Source organism: Gracilinanus agilis, chromosome 3 (genome assembly GCF_016433145.1).
Source record: "Gracilinanus agilis isolate LMUSP501 chromosome 3, AgileGrace, whole genome shotgun sequence".
Classification (NCBI taxonomy): domain Eukaryota; kingdom Metazoa; phylum Chordata; class Mammalia; order Didelphimorphia; family Didelphidae; genus Gracilinanus; species Gracilinanus agilis.
Window position 1 is genome coordinate 53,294,162 of NC_058132.1, and position 20,617 is coordinate 53,314,778.

Below are 20,617 nucleotides of genomic sequence, written 5' to 3' on the forward strand. Positions count from 1 at the left end.
GAAAAGAAGAGAAAGGAGAGGAAAAGAGAAAAGAGGAGAAAAGAAAAGGGGAGGGGAGGAAAGAGAGAAAGAGAGGAGAGAGGGAGGGGGAGGTGGGGAAGGGGGAATGAGAGGAGAGGGAGAGAGAGGGCACTGAGAGCATCTTTCTTTAGAAACTGCTTTTTTCCTCTGGAAATTTTAAATAGTTTTTGAAATTGTTTTCTACCAAGTTGTTAGGGAGTGACAGAATGAATATTCATTGGCTTTGAAGTCATAAGACCTGGGTTTAAATCCTGAATCTGCTATTCACTGTGACCTTGAACTTATTCATAATAATATGTGTGTGTATGTATAGAATTATATACATATATAGTTAATCCCATATTCTCCTTTGTCTAGTTCTCAGAGACATTGCATATAAAAAATGTACAAGCATGAAAGGGTTACATATACTATTTTTTTTCTTATGAAGGCTTATTTATGAACCACTTTGCTTTTTATGAGTAAGGTAGGGACTTTTAGTTATTGATTAACTCTATTTTTCAGATGGGGAACTTGAAGTGCAGAGAAGTGATTTGACTTTCCTAGGGCCAGGCAGCTTATTTGAACTATTTCCTGGACCTGGTCTTGGAATGTTTCCTTTTTTCTTTCTTTCTTTTTTTTTAACAAACCTTTTCCTTCTATCTTAGAATCAATATTCTATATTGGTTCCAAGGTAGAAGAGTGGTAAGGATTAGGCAATGGATGTTAAGTGACTTGTTCAGGGTCACACATCTAGGAAGTATCTAAGACCAGATTTGAACCCAGGACCTCTTGTTTCTAAGCCTGGCTTGCTATCTACTGAGCCAACTACCTGCTCTTGGAATGGTTCTTGAAGCCATCTAGTCTAGCCTTTTCATTTATAGATTAGGAAAATGAAGCCTGGAAGAACTATGTCTCTGAAGCAGGATTTGAACTCAGTCTTCCAAACTTTAGATCCAGTGTTCACTAAATCGTGGCAAAAATTTCTCAGACCTAGGTTCCTCCTGAATCTCCAGCAATTCTCTCATGACACCACCCTAGTTCTTTAAAAATTACTGCTTGTCTAAGGTGACATTAATTCCCTGTCTCTGGATTTCAGCTTACCAGGCTGTAAATGATTGGAGGATTCCTCTGGCACTTATGCCTGGGATGCTACATTCATTGTTGGGTTTCTCCAGCCCCTCCCTCCTCTGGCTGCTTTATTCCCCCAGATAACTGCCCCCATCTTTAACCTTGTTCTTTATTACTGATGCATTTAGTGGGGGAACCATGGACCTCTTCAGCCTGACTCTGGAGGACAGTTAATAACAGTAAATTACATTTTACATTTTTCAGCTCTCTCCTCACAACTCTGCAAGGGAAATCCATTTTTAAATAAGTGACCTCTGGTCACATAGCTAGTCAATATGAGGGTTAAGATTTGAACTCATGTCTCTTTTTAAAATTTTAATTTAATTTAATTTAACCCCCCAACTTCCATCTTAAAATCAATACTGTGTATTGGTTCTAAGGCAGAAGAGTGGTAAGGGCTAGGCCATGGGGGTTAAGTGACTTGCCCAGGGTCACACAGCTGGGAAGTATCTGAGGCCAGATTTGAATCCAGGAACTCCCATCTCTAGCTCTGGCTCTCCATCCACTGAGCCACCCAGCTACCCCCTGAACTCATGTCTCTTGACTCCATCTTCTTTCCATGGAACCAATATGTCTCTGCTCTTGTGTGTGTGTGTGTGTGTGTGTGTGTGTGTGTGTGTGTGTGTGTGTGTGTAAGTCACAGTATTGGTGTAAGAAAACATATTTGGAAACAAGGATTCATGTCCATTCTGTGAGGGATGAGGTCATGTTTGATGTGACGAGCCTCAGATGGGTCTGCAAGGGAATGGATTATCATTAATTCCCCTCTGGCTTCAGCAGGCTTGCAAATACCTTTTTAAAGCCCCACTGGGGCCAGAGGCAGGCTTGTTACTGCTCCAGAGAAACCGGAATGGATTTCTCTGCTGTATTTGTCTTTAATTGAATTCTGACAGATCACATGCAGGCAGGGTAGACCTGTACCCACTGTTTCAAATCAAGTTTAATTCTGGACTGATTTGCTTTGGACTTTAGCTCAACTAGGTGAGTCTGAGCCAGGGAGGGGCTACTGCAGGTCAGCAGAAAGACTGCCGGACACAGGGCACAAAGACTGGCTTTATATACTAACTCTGCTGGGGCAACTAGGTGGCAAAGTGATGGATCTGGAGTCAGGGAGACCTAAGTTCAAATCTGGCCCCAGACACTTACTAGTTCTGTGACCCTGGGCAAGTCATTTCACCTTGTTTGCCACAGTTTCCTCATTTGTAAAATGGGCTGGAGAAGGAAATGGCAAACCACTCTAGTGTCTTGGCCAAGAAAATCCCAAGTACGGCCATGAAATGTTGGACACGACTGAAAAGACTGAACAGCAACCGACTCTGCTCCATTCTAGTTGTGTGGCCTTGGGAAAGTTTAACTAATCTGAGCCTAAGTTTCTTCATTTTTAAAATAGGGAAAGGGGTATTTGACTAGGATCTCTCAGGTCTCAGGATCCCTAGGATCCTTCCTAGCCATGAAATCTCTTTTCTGAAGTCCCTCCCAGATCTGACATTTTTTTTAGCTCTGACATTCCATACTTTACATTCCCTCCCAGCTCTGACATTCTGTGTTCTAGGGACTCTCCCAGCTCTGACATTCTCTGTTCTAAGATCTCTCCCAGCTCTGACATTCTCTGTTCTAAGGTCTCTCCCAGCTCTGACATTCTCTGTTCTAAGGTCTCTCCCAGCTCTGTCATTCTCTGTTCTAAGCTCTCTCCCAGCTCTGACATTCTCTGTTCTAAGGTCTCTCCCAGCTCTGACATTCTCTGTTCTTAGGGCTCCCCCAGTTCTGACCTTTTGGGTTCTAAGGCTCTTCCCAGCTCTGACATTCTAGGCTCTAAGGGTCCCTTTATCTCTTGAGATTTCCTGTTCTAAACTCCCTCTTGTCTGTGGCATTCTTTGCATCCATGATTTCCTCTGATCTGCTGTACCTTTGGAGATCTGTGTGCCCAGAGGGGCCCCAGCCCAGGTTCCCTATGGCCTTCTACTCCATCTTGTCTTTTTGTCCATATTGCTGCGTCTCCTCAAAGAAACATGACCACTCTACCATTCTGATTTGGGGAAGGGGTGAAGGGTCTCAGAGGTCTTCTGAAAACACAGACGCAGGCAGTTATGCCAGTGGAGGACTAAGGAATTGAGGATTTCTTTGAACTAGGATCTATTAAGGACACAGTATTTGCAGTTGTTCCACCCTAGGAAGGCAAAGATGGGACTTACATAGACCATAAGCCTATCTAATAGGTATCTAATAGTAGGAGCATGAATTATGGCCTCTAATAGGTGGATGGGCCCTCTGAGGCTGTGGAGTCTAATCAGTACCTGAACAATCATTCCTTGTAGAACCCGAACAAGTGCCTCTTCAGCCTTTGCTAGAAGACCTCTAGTGAGGACAAGGCAAGGCAACACATAGCCAGGGGAGGAAGCAAGGATTGAGGCCTAACTGTGCCAGGCTCTGTGCTAAGTGCTAAAGATACAAATCTGAGGAAAAAGAAAGACAGGCCTTAGCCTCAAGGAACTTACACTCCAATGGGGGAATACAGGACAAAAAAGAGAGCTGTGGAAGAAGTGGAGAAAGGGGGAGCAATGTTAAGTCAGAAAAGCCGATCTAGGAAGGTAATAAAGGATGACTAGGCTGGATACCTCCTCAAAATGGAGCCCAGAGAGGAGTTCATTCATGAGAGAAGCCAGTCCAATGAGACAGGGGGTGAGGTTAAAAAGCACCAAGCAATGTTCCTGAGTGAGCAAAGTCTGAAAAGTAAGAAGCTAAGTCAGGAGGGGAAAAGAAGGGGGACTCCCGCTACCTTCTGAGGCAACCCACCAAATCTGCTGTGAGGCAGCTTAGTTTTTTCCCTTTTATGTGAAGCCTAAGTCATTTTTTTTCCTCTAGAATTTCTACTCATTGTGCCTAGTTTTCCCCTCTGGAGCTATTCTGCTGGTATCAGTATCCCCAGCATTTAGCACAGTCCCTGGCACCTAGTAAATAAGCCAACAAATGCTTGTTAACTGGAATAGAATAAGCTTTACTCTTCTTCAATATACTGTTGGTGGGGCAGCTAGATGGCACAGTGGGTAGAGCTCTAGATGTGGAGTTGGGAGATCCTGGGTTCAAATCTGTCCACAGATACTTCCTAGCTCTGTGACCCTGGGCAAGTCACTTAACCTTGTTTGCCTAGCCCTTTCTCTTCTTAGAGTTGTTACTAAGAAAGTAGCAATTCCAAAAATACTCTACTGTTGGCAATATATTGGAAAACAGCCATCATGTCCCTCTACTTCACTTATTTGGGTTGAATCTCTTAATTTCCTTCATGTGACCCTTAGATGGCATAATCTCATGATCTTCCCCCATCCTGATTTCCCTCCCCTGTACTCTCTCCAGCTTATTAACATCCTTCCAAAATAGGTTCCCAGATGGGGACCTGATCCTGGCCAGGTCTGAGGAGGACTAGTAGAACAGGATAATACCCTCCTTAGTCCTAAACAGTATGCTTTTCTTGGGTGCTCACTTCCCACTGTTGAGGTAGCTCTTAGATGAGAGCCAGCCCAGGAGTCAGGAGAACCTGGGTTCAAGTCCTGCCTTTGAAACACGTTGGCTGTGTGACCCTGGACATATTCCCACAATTTTTCAGAACCTTGGACAGCTCTCTAAGGTTGTATGTTGTAGCAATAGTTCATCTTGAGGCAGTTCTCTCCTCTTTCCTTTCCTTTCCTTTCCTTTCCTTTCCTTTCCTTTCCTTTCCTTTCTTTTTTCCTTTCCTTTTTCCTTTCCTTTCTTTTTTTTATCCTTACTTTTTGTCTTAGAACTGATACTAAGTATTAGTTCCAAGACAGAAGACAGATAAGATAATTGTAGGTAATTGGAGGTAAGTGACTTATCTAGGGTCACACAGCTAAGAAGTATTTGAGCCTAGTTTTGAACCCAAATGCTCCCGACTCTTAAGACAGAAGTCTAGTAAGGGCTAGGCAATGTGCATAAAATGTGCAGAGAAGCACAGTGCCTGGCACTTAGTAGGCACTAAGTAAATATTTATTGATTAATTGATTTTGAATTATTAACCTGTGATCAGAACAATGGAGAACTCTATGTAAAAGTATTATAAGAAATTCTACAGAGAAAGAGATCCTTTCAGGTCCCAGGGAAGGCTCCATGGAGGAGATAGGCTGAGCTGAATTCTCTTGAGGTTGGTGAGGCTTTGCTAGACTCCCTTCCCCAGCTAGGATGATGCCCGCATGGTAGGTCTGACAGATTCTGATGAAAAGAGGGCAGCGTGATGGTGGTCGTGAAGAGAAGAGGAATCCCGCCTGTGGTTCTTGCAACTCAGCATCATAATTGATATGCCTGACATATGAGAATTTAGATTAGACCTTGCATGGCAGCATTTAATTTGATTAATGATTTATCACTTTAATTGAGAGTTTTACTGAGAGATTATTCACTACGGGTAAGGCGAAGGTTCCCAGACGTTCTGAGACCCAGAATTGCTTTAGGAGAGGAAGCATGGAGGGGAGGGCAGCAAAGACTGGGTCCGAGTTTCATCTCTCGCTTACTTTATGTGATCATCTGCCTGCCTCCTTCCCTTCATGAACCTTAGTCCCTTTACCTGTAATAGAGAAAAGGAGACTTGGGGGGCATCTAGTCCACCTCCATTATTTTACAGTTGAGGTAACAGGGACCCACAACAAAGAAGGCACTTATCCAAAGACACAGGGGTAGTGACAAGCACAACTAGGAGCATCTGAGCCCATGTCTTTTGGCTAGAGCCATGGTGCAATTTTGCCACCTTCCTGGAAGGGTTTGTTGTGAGGATCAGATGAGAGAAAGTATGGAAAGCATTTTGAAAACCACAAAGCCTCAGTCATTCTTGATATGATCATCTTCTGGTTCTGGGTGCGAGATGTTTCTTTTTCTGCCTGTTCTGCCTCCTGAAGAAGGCAAATTGGATGGGTCTCCCCAAGTCCTCAGCCCTGCTGGTGTAAGCCTGGTACAAGAGGATTAGCAAGAATTTGGCATCAGAAGCCTTGGCTTCAAATACAAACTCTTCTACTTGCTCGCTGTGTGATGATTTACGAATTGCTTCTCTTCTCTGGGCCTTGATGGCTGGCTATATATAAAATGAGAGGTGATCTCCAAGCTGAGCCCAGATGTAAATCTCCTTATAGGAATTTTCCAGATACCTGTCTAGGAGGAAAAGTGGGAACATAAGTTTGACGGGGGCTGTGGGCAGCAGGTAGGGGTCCGAGGCAAAACATGGTGTCTTCACTGGCTCTAGGAAAGCTGAGTGATATTTTCTTCCTTCTTCCCCCTGGGCTTTATGAGAAAAGCTTCCCCCATCCCAGACCCCATAATCAGAGCCCAGATATTGTATGACCAAGTGCCACGGGCTTGACAGATGGAGGAGATACAATTCTTATTCTCTGTGAGCTGCCAATGGAGGGAGGAGGGAAATAAAGTCTCTTCCCTCAAGGAAGAGTCTGAGGGGATGAAGGCATATTCTCTGTCCTTAGGGAATGACCAGTTTGAGGAGGGAGCCGTACATACTCCCAGTCTTGCCAGGGCAGGAATCACTCCCCTCATCTGGAGGTATTTCTCTCTGCTACAGTAGAGAGTAAGGCAGCTCCAAAGGTCTGAGTCCCCAGAACATTTGGCCTCTATGGATGGGCCTGCCTTGGAGAGAAAGCCGCAGGTGCTCAGGTCGCTGCTCACCTGCTTTCCTTCTTCCAGGGAGCCAAATATTTCCCCTCTCGTTCTCTTCCATTAGCCAGGGCCCTCTCCCTTTCCCCCATGCTATGCCATCAGTGGCTGTCTTAGAAAAGCAATTTTGTTGGACATCTTGAGAGCTTGTCCTCTGGGGCCTTGCATTCTGATGGGGTTTGAATGCTGAGTTCATTCATTTCTTCTTCCCCTGAGGCTGCTGGGGGGTGTGTGTGGCAGAGACGACCCATTTATTCTCTCCTTAGATTGCCTTCTATCATCCAGTCCCTTCATCCCTGCAGAGAAGGCAGGGATGGTTTAGGTGGCAGGAGAGTCTATGTCTTAGAGAGGCGGGAGGCAGGAGAGGGTGCTGGGAGTGCCAGTCATTGTCTCCTTTTCCCAGGAGCCAGCATCCTGACCACAGCTGTCCCCATGGGCCAACCTCTGTCATGGGGGGTCTGGCTACTTGAATCTGGGTCACCCAATTCTGTAATCTCACCCTTTCCCTGTCTGTTGCAGCAAAGCTTTGAGGCACACCAGGATGAGGCGGCTAGTGTGACGCACATGGTGAAGGCAGGCAGCGGCGTGTGGATGGCCTTTTCCTTGGGCGCCTCCATTCGCCTTTTCCACACAGAGACTCTTGAGCACCTCCAGGAGATCAACATTGCCACCCGGACCACCTTCCTCATGCCAGGTAAGTCCTAGACAGTCCAACAGCCCCATGTATGTGCTGTGTCTCGGTAGAAATAAAGAGTGATAAGATTCTAGCCATTTAGTAGATAAGAAAGTTGGATAAGATGGCCTATAAGATCCTTCTCTTCTGACATTCTGGGTTCTAAGGGTCCTCCCAGCTCTGATGTTCTCCATTCTAAAGGCCCTCCCCAATTCTGACATTCTCTGCTCTAAGGTTCCTCCAAGCTCTGACATTCTAGGTTCTAAGGTCCTCCCAGCTCTGATGTTCTTTGTTCTAAGTTCCCTCTTAGCTGTGACATTCTCTGTTCTAAGATCTCTCCCAGCTCTGATATTCTGTGTTTTAAGGTCTCTCCCAACTCTGATGTTCTTTGTTCTAAAGGCCCTCCCCAATTCTGACATTCTGTTTTCTAGGAACTCTCCCAGCTCTGACATTCTAGGTTCTAAGGTTCTTTGTTTAAAGGCTCTCCCCAATTCTGACAATCTAAGATTCTTCCCAGCACTGACATTCCTTCTTTTAAGGGTCCTCCAAGCTCCGACATTCTCTGTTCTAAGGGCTCTCCCAGTTCTTGCTTCCTTTGCTCTAAGTTTTCTCATCGTCCCCAGTTTTTGTTCTAGTGTTCTTCTCTGTCTCAGGTCAGTCTGGCATTCTAACGAGGTCCTTTCCAACTCTCACAGTCTGTGTTCTAAGGTCTCTTCCAGCTAGGATACACAATGTTTTCAGGTCCCTCCCCCCCCCACCCCCCAGTCTCTGTTCTAAGGCCCCTCTTGGCTCTGACATTCTCTGTTTTCTGAACTGGCTTCAAACTTGTTATATCTTCAGCTCTGACCCAGACTAAATACATCAACAAATGACCACTGCAGAAGAGGTTGTTAAGGGAAGATTTTGAATGCCTGGGATATAACACCCAGCCTCTCTCTGATCATAGTATCAAGGGTGGCCATGGTGATCTAACCTAGATCTATTCATGTTTCTACCACAATCCATCCTTTCTTCCACCTTTAATGTGTTTATCCCTGTAAGAGCATGTCATAAGAGGCCTTGAAAGGGTAAAGTGTGGGAGAATTCATAAAGAGGCAGTGAAGGAAGCATCTGACCTTATTAGCTGTTGATGAGTCTTGCCCCTCCCAAAGTAGGGTGATTATGGCATATTTTTAACCAGCTATGGGGCACTTACCCAGCCTTCTGGGGCTCCCCTTAGATGCCCAATGGTAAATGATGGAGAAAGGAAACAAAAAAAATTTAAAACTCTATTCATTCATTTAGAGAGAGGGAAATTGGTGACCATCTTTCTGAAATTCCCAGTTCACTGACTAGTTGCCATCAAGGCAGAAAAGATGACAGGATGTCTTCTGAGGAAGCAGTGAAAAGGGGTCAGTTGTAGTGGATTTTGGAGTCAGGGGTTCTGGGTTTGAATCCTGGCCATGCTTCTTCACCACCTATGGGATCTTGGACAAATTACTGATCCTCTCCTCATCTTTAAAATGAGAAGGTTTGGACTAGATGGCTTCTGAGGACCCTTCCACCTCTAAACCCTATAATAAAAAGTGTCCTGTTCTTAAGGGTAATGGGTAAGGGCATAACATGCCTCCCCTGAGGGGTCCTAATCTTAGAATTGGTTCCTTCTGCTTCCCTGAATCCTCTGTGTTTCTAAGGAAGCTTCCTAGACCTGGGGAGGCTCTCTGCCAGGGAGTTTAGGGCTGACACTTGTCTTGGGTGACCCAGCTCTGCCTTTTCTGGTCCAGCAGCAGAGCTGCCCACCTAGATGAAGTGAGCATCAAGTTCCCCTTCCTCAATATGAATATTTTGCCCACCTTGAGTCCTAACGATCATTGATGTTTCCACCAGATGGATAGAACCCAGGCTCGAGATGCTCTCAGCCAAGAAGTCAGTGTGTTGTGGAGGGCACCAGCTGCTTGGTCATGTTCCTACTATCTTGTCCACAGCCAGGCTTGGTACCTAAGTGCTTTCAAAGGGCCCTGGGACCTGCAGAGTTAGGGCCTGGAGGCCAGAACACAAGGATGGTGGGGATTGAGCTAATTGCTACAAGATCCAGCCAGATGGTCTGAGGTTGGCCAGTGGTGCTCAGTCTGACATATCTGTATGCTGAGCCTGTAAAGGGTTGTCATTCTCTTATCTCTCTCGGGACAGGGCAAGTATAGACCCATTAGTTTTGGTCTGTGGAAGGAGAGTCTCAGCCATTAGACCAAAGAGGAGCCCATATTGTACCAGTTAAAGAAAATGAGAGAGGAGTGACTTCATCTAGAGAAAGGAAGACTCTGGGGGAACATGATAGCCCTCCTTATCTAAGTAAAGAGCTATAGTGGCAAAAAAGATTTATTCACCGTGCCCTAAAGGAAGTCACTCTAAGGATGGTGGGAATATCCTAGGTTTGGAGTTGAAGGGATCTCAAGGGCCGTGTCAACTCCTCTCATCTCATCGATGGGCACTGTGACCCAGGGGTGTGTAGTGATTTGCCTAGGGTCATCCAGTAAGTAACTGTCCTGAGATTTGAACCCCTGGGAGAGCTGGGAGAGACCTTAGAACAGAGAATGTCAGAGCTGGGAGAGACCTTAGAACAGAGAATGTCAGAGCTGCGAGAGACCTTAGAAGAGGGAATGCCAGAGCTGGGAGAGACCTTAGAACAGAGAATATCAGAGCTGGGAGAGACCTTAGAACAGAGAATGTCAGAGCTGGGAGAGACCTTAGAAGAGGGAATGCCAGAGCTGGGAGAGACCTTAGAACAGAGAATATCAGAGCTGGGAGAGACTTTAGAACAGAGAATGTCAGAGCTGGGAGAGATCTTAGAACACAGAATGTCAGAGCTGGGAGAGACCTTAGAACAGAGAATGTCAGAGCTGGGAGAGAGCTTAGAACAGAGAATGTCAGAGCTGGGAGACATGTTAGAACAGAGAATGTCAGAGCTGGGAGAGAGCTTAGAACCTAGAATCAGCTCCACTGATTCCAAGTCTAGGACATTTCTTCTGTTCCATGGTTTTTAGCCCCATAGAAATAACTTTCTAGAAAGTTGAGTTGTCCAAAGGTAGATGGGGTTATTGTAGAAGGTAGTATGATTGTCCTGTCACTGGAATGTTTCAAGCAAAGGCTGAGTGAATATTTAACAAGGATAGGAAAGAGGAGATTCCAGCTTTAGGAAGGAGCTTTACTTTCTAAAGGACCTGAGGCCTTCCCTAGCTCAGAGGTGTTATAATTGATTGAGTCTATGATCAGAAAAAGGGTATATTTTGAGGCCCAGGGTTGGAAGGAGACTGACCAGATCCCATCCCACTTAGGATTTTATTTTTTTCTGTTTCTTCTCTGCCTTACTTATATTATTGCTTAGCACCCCAAAGCCCTTTGGTTGGACGCCTCTATCCACAGGGAGAGATGAGGGGCAACGTGTGGAAATCACTGTATCAGTAGTTCCAGAACAGAACAAGGGTGATTGAAGGCTCACAAATGGATTGTTCCAGACCAGTGTGTAGCCATTGTAGACTAGTATGTGAACCATTAGAGTTCACCATGCTAGTCCCAAGTGAGCCATTCTAGACTAAACTCATGGCCTGCCCAACTCCAGAGGACAACCTGAACCAGATCAAAATGTAACCTGGAAGGGTTTTACAAAATAAATGGAAATACAGTACGCCATAACTAATGTTAATTTGTGGTTTTCTAAGCCAATATGAAGGGCTATTAGGTGGCACTTTAGTACATAGAGTGCTAGACTTAGTCAAGAACTCATCTGCCCTCTGACTCTCACTAGCTGTGGGACCCTGGGCAAGTCACTTAACCTGCTTACCTCAGTTTCCTCATCTGTAAAATGAGCTGGAGGAAGAAATGGCAAACCACTCCAGTATCTCTGCCAAGAAAACCCCAAATGAGGCCATGAGAGTAGGACATGACTGGAAATGACTGAACAACAATGGCAAAGTCAATATGTAGCCTGGAGGGATCTGTTTTGATTTGAGCTCCACTCCACAGTTTTAAATCAATGTAGGAATTGTTCTAGGCTAGCCTATATGCTCTTCTAGACTGCTGTGTGAATTATTCTAGAGCAATGCGCAGGCTCTTTTCTTACCACTTTTTCCCTTCCAACCAGAAAGATTAAGCGGGATTCTTAAATTCTTTATTAGACGTATTTTTAAAGGCTTTTAAGTATTTTTTTTCTTTTCCCCACACCACCAAATGAAGTAATTGCATAATTAGTAATAAATTTGTTTCTCCTATAAATGTGAACTTTTTTTTTTAAGGGCATGTTAAAAATTTATCACACTTCTTATTCCCATCCCCCTCTTTCCAGCTGAATGCCCGACTGGTATTAATGCATTTCTGAACCTTAACTCCCTCCTCCTCTTAACTAGACAGGTCATTAATAAAATGTTCTCCGAGAGCCAGAGCTTTTTAAAGTTGTATATCTACAGATAGATGGCTTTGGTGAGTTGAACACTGCAGCATTAACTCTCTGTGATAAAATATTTATCCACCATTAGAATCCCCCCCACACTTACTGTTTGTGAATGTATCTCTCCATTTTCCTTGGAGGGATGGGGGAGATGGCGGAGGGGCCCTAGAACTGGCTCTGCAAAGAAATTCAGCCTCTAGTCTCTCCTGTTTCTGTTTTCTGCTTACCTACCCACCCAGCCTCCCGCTAGCAGACTTGTCATTTATGACTGTCCAGGCCAGGAGATCTTAACCTTATTTGTGTCATGGACTCCCCTGGCAGTTTAGCGACCCCCAGGATTGTGGCTTTAAATAATTGAAGCAAAGGCAAAATTTCAGTTAGAGGTTAGGGTGAAAATAAAGCTGTAAGTCCCTCCCCCACCCCATTCAAGTTCATAGACCCCTTGAAGTCTGTCCACAGATCCTGAGGCAGGGGGAGAGGTTGGAGGGCAGCAGGATGGAGGAGTTAAGGTTGGGAATGCTTGTTTTAGGAGGCTTTGTAAGGGTATAAGATCCCTAGAAAATTAGCTCTGACTGGCAGATACCCCAGCATCGTAGGGATGTTAGAGATGCTCATATAAGCGTTCGTGTTGTTTTTATGACTTGAAAATCAGAGCCAAGAGGGGCCGTAGAGCAAAAATTGTCAGAGCTCAGAAGGTCTTTAGAATGTAGAATATTAAATTTGGGATACACCTTAGAGCAAAGAATGTCAGAGCTGGGAAGGACCTTAGGGCAGAGAACATTAGAGCTGAGAAAGTCTCTAGAACAGAGAATGTCAGATCTGGGAGAGACCTTAGAACAGAGAATGTCAGAGCTGGGAGAGAGCTTAGAACAGAGAATGTCAGAGCTGGGAAGATCTTTAGAACATAGAATATTAGAACTGGGTAAGCTACTGTAGGTAGAGAATGTCAGAGCTGAGAAAGTCTTTGGAACAGAGAATGTCATGGTTGGGAGAGACTTTAGAACAGAGACTATCAGAGCTAGGAAAGTCCTTAGAACATGGAATTTCAGAGCTTGAATGGCTCTTAGAACACAGAATTTTGGGGCCATGAGGGTTCTTGAAACACAGAATATCAGAGCCAGGAGGAGCTTTAGAACATAGAATGTTACAATTGCTATAACATTCTGTCTGAACATCTGATATTACAGAGGAGGGAACTGAGGCTCAGAGAGAAAGAATACCTTGCCCAACATCACATAGTGAGTCTTTGAAAGAACTGGGACACAAATCCATGGTCTTTCCACCAGACCAGGCTAACCATAACACCCCCTAATAGGACTTGTGATTCCTATTAAGATCTAATGTCTAGAAAAACGACGCCTGTTGGATGAGAATGTCCTGGTGCTCCAGGTCAGCAGTACCTCCTTAGCTGATATAAGAATTCCCAGCTCTGCAGGCTTCCAGACTGTACCTACTTGACACAGCTCCAATTTTCTCATCCATCACTGCCTTGATCTGATATTACTCTCTTCTCACATTTGTTTCAATAATACGAATGACCCTGTGAATTAATAGCATATTTTCTTTCCAAAGAGACAAAGGACTATTGTGTTACCGTGTTATGCTCTATTAGGGTCCATAATATAATTACCAGCATTTCCATAGTGGATGCATCTTGCATCCTTCATCTTATTCCATCCTTAACCAGGGAGGCAAGCAGGAGAGCTCCGATCATTTCCCCCATTTTACAGATGAGGAGAGTCAGTCTCGGGGAGGTGGCTAACCCAAGGACTCCTGGCTGCTAAAGGGCAGAGCCAAACTATACAATTTTTTCCACCTTTCTACTATGCCATTCAAGTTCAATAGATCCTAGTTTCTTACTTACCAGACCCTGGGCAGATTATCTCCTACTGTATTGTATTCCTAGATGCAGCCCTGCCTTAGAGGTGAGAATGCTCCCCATCCTCCTACTCTTGCTGTGCGATTTCCATCATTATCCTTCATTTCCTACCACAATGACCTGGTGGGGTGGATTTAGATATTTTGGGTTTAGTCTTGTAGTGATAGGGGAGAACAAGGCACATGTTGGGGGAACAGGCTATCCAAGATCCAAGCTGTGGCTTTAGAGTCAGAGGCCTCGGATTCTGCAAGTATTTGAAGCAGTGGATTGAATACTTGACCTGGATTCAGAATGTTTAAAGCCAGCTTCAGGACTCACTGGCTGGATGACCTTGGGCAAGTCACTTCACCTCTGCCCACCTCAGTTTCCCCATCTGTAAAATGGGGATAATAATATCCTCTACTTCCTAGCATTGTTGTGAGAATCAAATGAGATAATAATTGTTATTGCTATATAAATGTCAGCTGCTATCATCAGCGTCAGCTTCAGTAGTATTATTGTTGTGGTTATTATTATTATGACCACCCAAGCCTTCCTGACTCCAAAGCCAGTGCCCTCTCCATGGTCCCCCTATGCTTGCCCATTGTAGGTCCTTCCCAGCTCTCCCATGCTGTGATTGGGCCCTCCTCCCTACCCCACTTTCCCGGTTCTTCTCCAGCCTGGAGGGGCTCCAGGGCCCTGCCTCTGGAGTATCCAGCCCTGCCCCGCCACCCCCTTCCTTCCCACAACCATTGCTCTCCCTAAAAGGAGGAGACAGCACGAGGCTGATCATGCAGCAAGAACTAATCCGGCCTGACATCAGAAACATGTTAATTCACGGCAGCGAATTATCCCATTTCATTGTCTGTGCCTGGAAACAACAGGGTGCGCTGTTTGAGCAAAGCAGAGGCACTCATGCATCCAGAATGTAAAACGGAGCCTGGAAATCGTGCTTTGCCAGGGTCTGTCAGCGCATCATCAGCTCTCCTGCTTCTCCCATCCTTCTGCTCCTTCTGGCTGCTGCGGGCGCCTCCTGGGCCCTTGGGGCCTCACATAAGCCGTCTGGCAGGGTGCTGTCCACCTGGGCTGGCCCCTTCTTCCCTGGCCCCTGATTCAGAGGCTCTCTTTGCAGGTGGAAGGAACCTCAGAGGCTTTCTGGTTCAACCCCTGCCCTGTCTGATATCTCTGACAAATGGGCTTTAATCAATCAGTTAATCAATCAATCAATCAATCAATCAATCTGTCCCCTCCAGGCTGGAGAAGAAAGTGGGATAAGGAGGAGGACCCACTCCTTAGCTATTAAGTGCTTGCTCTCTACCATACGTTGTTCTAGGCGATGGGAATTCAGCCCACCAGTAAGGGGAGGGAAAGGGGGGACATCTGCCCCCTTCTACCTGACACGTCTTTGGCTGTGGATGGCAGTGAAGGCTTAGATGCCCCTTATTTACTTGACTGTGGGATGCAGGATGTGTCACTTAATCTCTCTAGGCTTCAGTTTCCTCATCTATTGGTAAGTCAGTTGTGTCCTACTCTTCTGGATCCCATTTGGGGTTTTCTTGGCAGAGACACTGGAGTAGTTTTCCATTGCTTTCTCCAGCTCATTTTACAGATGAGGAAACTGAGGCGAACAGGATTAAGCGATTTGCCCAGGGCACACAGCTAGCCAGGTTCCCATTCTTGAAGATGAGCCTGGCACACAGTCCCCTGTGCCAGTGAGGTGCCCTGTTTATAAAGTAGAGATGATGGTAAGAAGCACAGTGTCTTTGTGAGGATCAAATGAGATAATACATGCAAGTATATAATAAGTACAATTACTACTATTTGTTAGACAGCCTTGTTGGAGGACTGTCTTCCCTCTGGATCCCATTTTTCTTCACGCTTTTCCCTAGGGGGGTCCTGAAGCCAGCTCTAACCAGCTCTCAGGAGCCAAGTGTTAAGTTTTCCAGGTGAGCATTTTACACCCTGGAAATTTGCAAATGCTACAAATCAGGGCTTGATTTATCGATTTAAATAAATAATGTATTTATTATTGATTGTCTAGCCTTAAAAAAAAGCAACAGAGCATTAACGATGCAGTTGATGTTAACTTAAAAGTGGGTTGCCCCTCTTACCCTCTGGGGAAAAAAAAAACACTTAAAAAAATTTACCAGCTTATGCCCATAAGCATTGCCTGGTGTTCTGTGATGTCCTTATTCTCTTTTCTGCCCCAGAGTTCCAAAGAGAAAATCACATCGTGTAGTAGAAAGGCCCAGGTTTTGAATCAGAAGAATTGGATCCCAAGCTAGAAATGCAGCATTTAATAACTTCAACTACATCATGAATACTTTCTGTTGCTAGACAGCCTTGTTGGAGGACTGTCTTCCTTATTATTATCCCCATTTTACAGAAGAAAATGGGGATAATAATAAGTCATAGCATTTAGAGCTAGAAAGTACTTTGAGATCAATCTCATTCAGAGTTTCTTCTGTAAAATGGGGATAATAATAAGTCATAGCATTTAGAGCTAGAAAGTACTTTGAGATCAATCTCATTCAGAGTTTCTTAACTTGGGGTCCATGAACTTTTTTTTTAAATGTTTCAATCTAACCAGTTCCCTTTATAATCCTTGGCATTTTATACATTTAAAAACACAAGGAGGTCCAAGACCCTAAAAGGATTATGAAGCCCTGATCTAGTTGAACCCCATCATTTTACAGGTTGGGAAACTGAGGCTCTAAAATTGCAGATTATGTGCCGAGAGATAAGACTGGAACCCAGGTCCTCTGACTCCATCCAAATTAGACCATGCTTCTTCAAAGAAGTCCTCTCCTGTAGCTGAACCTCAGTTTCTTAATTTGTAAAATGGGGACAATTAAAACTTGCACTCCTTACTTCCCAGGGCTAATGTGACAACTCTGTGATGTAATGGATAGAAATGGCTTTAACAATGATAACAACAATAGTTATTATAGTAATATTATTATAAAATATAATATACAATATAATTATAAAACATACACTAGATTTATAATGCAAATATAATTATAAATATAGTTATAGAAATATAATTTAATGATATCATCCATAATAGAATTATAATATAACACACAACCTAATAATATATATTAATATTATAACTTTAATATGATATATACATATAATATAGTAATGTAATGATAGGTGTCAGTTTATGTGATTATGTAGTTATTTTCAACTTATATAGTTCTATTTTAACTCATGTAGCTCTAAGTTATTAAGTTCTTCTAGTTACTTAAGATTGGCAGGGCACTTGGGGGATATTCTCTCCCAGTTTTGCCAGTAATGGCCATGAGAGCGAGCTTATGTGGGGGGTGATTTAAGAATGAGAAAGCGCTTTACGCAGGCGATCTCGCTGGAGTCTGCAGCAGTCCTGGGAATGATTAGTATCATCCCCAAACCCTACATCAGTACTGTGGAGAGCCTGTGATGTTGTCAGCTTGAGGACGTCCTTCACTCGAGAGCATCTCTGCCTTTCCGTGACTCAGCACCTTGGAGAGCAGCCTGAGTCTCTGGAGATTGGCCTGAGGTCCCCGAGTTGACAGGCACCTCCAGTGGGATTTGAACCCTGATGGCTTTAGTCACTGCCTATATTTTAGCCCTAACCATTGTTGTCCTTCTCGTCTCTCCTCCCAGGCCAGAAGCACGTCTGTGTGACCAGCTTGCTCATCTGCCAAGGCCAGCTCTGGGTGGGCACTGACCAGGGCATCATTGTTTTGCTGCCTGTTCCCCGACTGGAGGGGATCCCCAAGATCACAGGTGAGACCTAGCCCGGAGAGAACTGCTCCTTTCCTTCTGCTTCCCCATCCCTTCCTCCAGCTCCTGCCACCGAAGGGCTGCTGTCCAACAACAGGAGGCTCTTAGGATAGGTTAGTCCTTTTAAAGGATTCAAAGGCTTTTCTTCTCACCAAAGTTTGGTGCTTAAACCGCCTTTCAAGTTGGCTTTGGGGCAACTAAGGGACACAGTGGATAGTTTTGGGTCTGGAATCAGAAAGACTCCACTCCCTGAGTTCAAATCCAGCCTCAGACACTTAACTAGCTGTATGACACAGGACAGATCACTTGACTTTGCCTCAGTTTCTTCATCTGTAAAATGATCTGGAGAAGGAACTGGTAAACCACTCCAGTATCTCTGCCAAGAAAAGCCTAAGTGGAGTCATGAAGAGTCCAACTTTGAAATAACTGAACAACAATAATAACCACTAGGTTCTAAGCTACCTTTTCACCATATTCTATATCTTTCTCCAAAATGCCCTCCTAGAAATCATTCCAACTCTCATCTCTAGGCCTTTGCACAGGCCGTTCCCCATGCTTAGAATGCCCTCCTCCTTCTTACCTCTGACTCTATATTTTTTATTTACCCCTTTATTTTAGATGCCACACAGAGAGTGAAAGGCCTTGCAGCTAGCAAATGCCAAAATAGAATGTGAATTCAGGTCTCTTGCATGCAGGTCTCTAAATAGATGGTCTTCGGGTTGCTTAAAGCCTGCTTTAAAGTCCATTAAAGTCCATTCCTTGGGGCCAACCATGCCACATCCTTGACTGTCTCTTATGTGGGCTGCTGATATTGATACCATTGTTGAGGCAGGATCCTAAGCAAAGCTTGCTCTGACTGTGTGGAACCCTTGGGAATGCTGTTGGACTTTGCTCTTAGCTAAACTCCATGGAATACAGATCCCCAATTGCATTTATCAGAGAAATACCAGCCATCCCAGTGTCAGTTCTGGAATTCTTCCTTGTAAGGTTCAAGAGAAAGAGCCTTGACTCTGAAGGCCCATATTCTAGTCCTGCCTCTGTCTCTTTCTACCTGGGCAGCTTGAGCCAAATCCCTGGGGGCTTCGGTTTCTTTTTCAAGAGAGTGGTGGAACTAATTGGTATCCAAAGCCAACCTTAGATACTATGATTAAAAAAGTTAAATGAAATTTCTTTTCAATTATCTATGATTCATAATTACTTAACCTCCTCTTCATTTTCATTTCCTCATCAGTAAAAGAAGCAGCTGTGTGCAGAGTGGAGTGAGGGTTTGCCTTAAAGTCAAGAGGTCTGGATTCAAGTCCTTTCTCTCCCACGTACTAGCTGTGTGACCTTGGACAAGTCCATTGATCTTTCAAGGTCTTGGGCAACTCTCAAAGACTGTAAAATTACAGATTATGTGCTGAGCTGTATGGAGAGAAGGAACTTCCTTACCTAGGAATTCCCTTTACCAATGAAATCATTGGCCAAAAAAAAAAAATTGGGGACATTGTATTGATGCTATCATCTTTGTAGGGCTAGTGTGGGGAAACTTAGAAGCCTAGAAATGTGAGTTAATTGGTTTTGTGAGGCATAAAATGAGGGATTACATTAATGGATTATGTTATCTCCAGCGGCCCTTCCAGCTTTGATATTCTGTGTTCTAGGATCCTAACCAGTTCTGACATTGCCTGTTCTAAGTTCTCTCCTAGCTCCAACATTCTGTCTTCTAAGGTTCCTTCCAGCTCTACCATTCAAGCTTCTTAGGGAACCTTCCAACTCTGATATTCCATAATCTCTAACTTGTAGCCCAGACATTCTCTGTTCTGATGTCCCAGCCATCAATCCTTGTGTCAGCATTTGTCTGTCATAGTCACCTCTTGCTCATTTTCCTCTGTCCCTGCAGGAAAGGGCATGGTCTCACTCAATGGTCACTGCGGGCCAGTGGACTTCCTGGCTGTGGCCACTAGCACTCTGGCTCCAGATATCCTAAGGAGTGACCAGGATGAGGCAGAGGAGGAGAAGAGTGACGGTCCCTCCCACGAGCCTCCGCCTGCCCCGGAGAGCCACCCGACCCGAGAACTGATCCACAAAAAGGGAATTCTCCTTCAGTACCGTCTGCGCTCCACAGCCCACCTGCCAGGACCCCTGCTCTCCGTACGTGACCCCCCAGATCCCGATGGCACCGCCCTGGCCCACAGCGAAGAAGATGGCTCTATCTACGAGATGGCAGATGACCCCGACGTCTGGGTCCGCAGCCGACCCTGCGCCCGTGATGCTCACCGTAAGGAAATCTCTTCGGTGGCCATCATCTCTGGAGGACAGGGCTACCGCAACTTTGGGGGCGGAAGGCCAGCTCTGGGCAGCGAGACGGACAGCACTCTGCTCATCTGGCAGGTTCCCTTGACGATCTAGCCCACCCCTCCCCGCGCCAACTTCACTTATGCCTGCTCGCCTCCCACAGTGCCTCTGGGACTGGCATCGTGCCTCCCTGGCTTCTCTGGGCGATCATTTCCAGTGCCCCTTCCTCTGTCTACTGTCAGCCTGGAGTCAAACCAGAACTGAAAGGAAGTCACTTCTTCACGTGCCAGCTGCTTTGTAGGGTAAAATAAGTCTTGAGGAGCTCTCTTGGCAGAAGGGGGAGAAAACTTTTTTTTTAAAAGAAAAAACTTTCAAAGGGTGTTTAATTTTATTTTATTTTTGGTTTGGGGTTCTTGGTAGGGGAGGGAATCTTTGGAGAAAATGTTCTTTTAAAATAAATATATATGTGTTTTATATATATGTGTATATATATGTATATATATACATATATAAACATCACAACTGCCAATCGAAATACTGTCCTTACGGGCTCAAGGGCAGGTTTGGATTTTATAAAACTCCCCTCTCTGAAGATGAGTGCTTGTGCAGGTGTGTGTGTGTGTGTGTGTGTGTGTGTGTGTGTGTGAGAGAGAGAGAGAGAGAGAGAGAGAGAGAGAGAGAGAGAGAGAGAGAGAGAGAGAGAGAGAGAGAGAGAGATTGGTGTGTGCCTATGTATAAATAATTAAGTATATATAGTGTATATTATTTATGTATAAATAAAGTCTGTATATATTGGTGCATCGGGAGAGAAAACAATAAAGAC

General features: G+C 44.8%; 1 protein-coding gene across 1 annotated transcript; it reads left to right on the top strand.

The window, feature by feature from the left end:
• Positions 1–7,317: 7,317 nt before the first annotated feature.
• Positions 7,318–20,269, top strand: LOC123240346 (rho guanine nucleotide exchange factor 10-like protein). The gene is made up of 3 exons (XM_044667805.1): positions 7,318–7,489; positions 17,398–17,520; positions 19,400–20,269. The coding sequence occupies exons 1-3, from the start codon at positions 7,360–7,362 to the stop codon at positions 19,906–19,908; spliced, it is 762 nt and encodes a 253-aa protein (XP_044523740.1). The 5' UTR covers positions 7,318–7,359; the 3' UTR covers positions 19,909–20,269.
• The last annotated feature ends 348 nt before the right edge of the window (positions 20,270–20,617 follow it).

What these genes read in the sequence shown, in the direction of transcription:
- LOC123240346 (XM_044667805.1), top strand. Translation starts at nt 7,360, where the DNA reads ATGGTGAAGGCAGGCAGCGGCGTGTGGATGGCCTTTTCCTTGGGCGCC. An exon ending in GACCACCTTCCTCATGCCAG is followed by an intron (nt 7,490 to 17,397) that starts GTAAGTCCTAGA and finishes CTCTCCTCCCAG; the next exon opens with GCCAGAAGCACGTCTGTGTG. An exon ending in GGGGATCCCCAAGATCACAG is followed by an intron (nt 17,521 to 19,399) that starts GTGAGACCTAGC and finishes CTGTCCCTGCAG; the next exon opens with GAAAGGGCATGGTCTCACTC.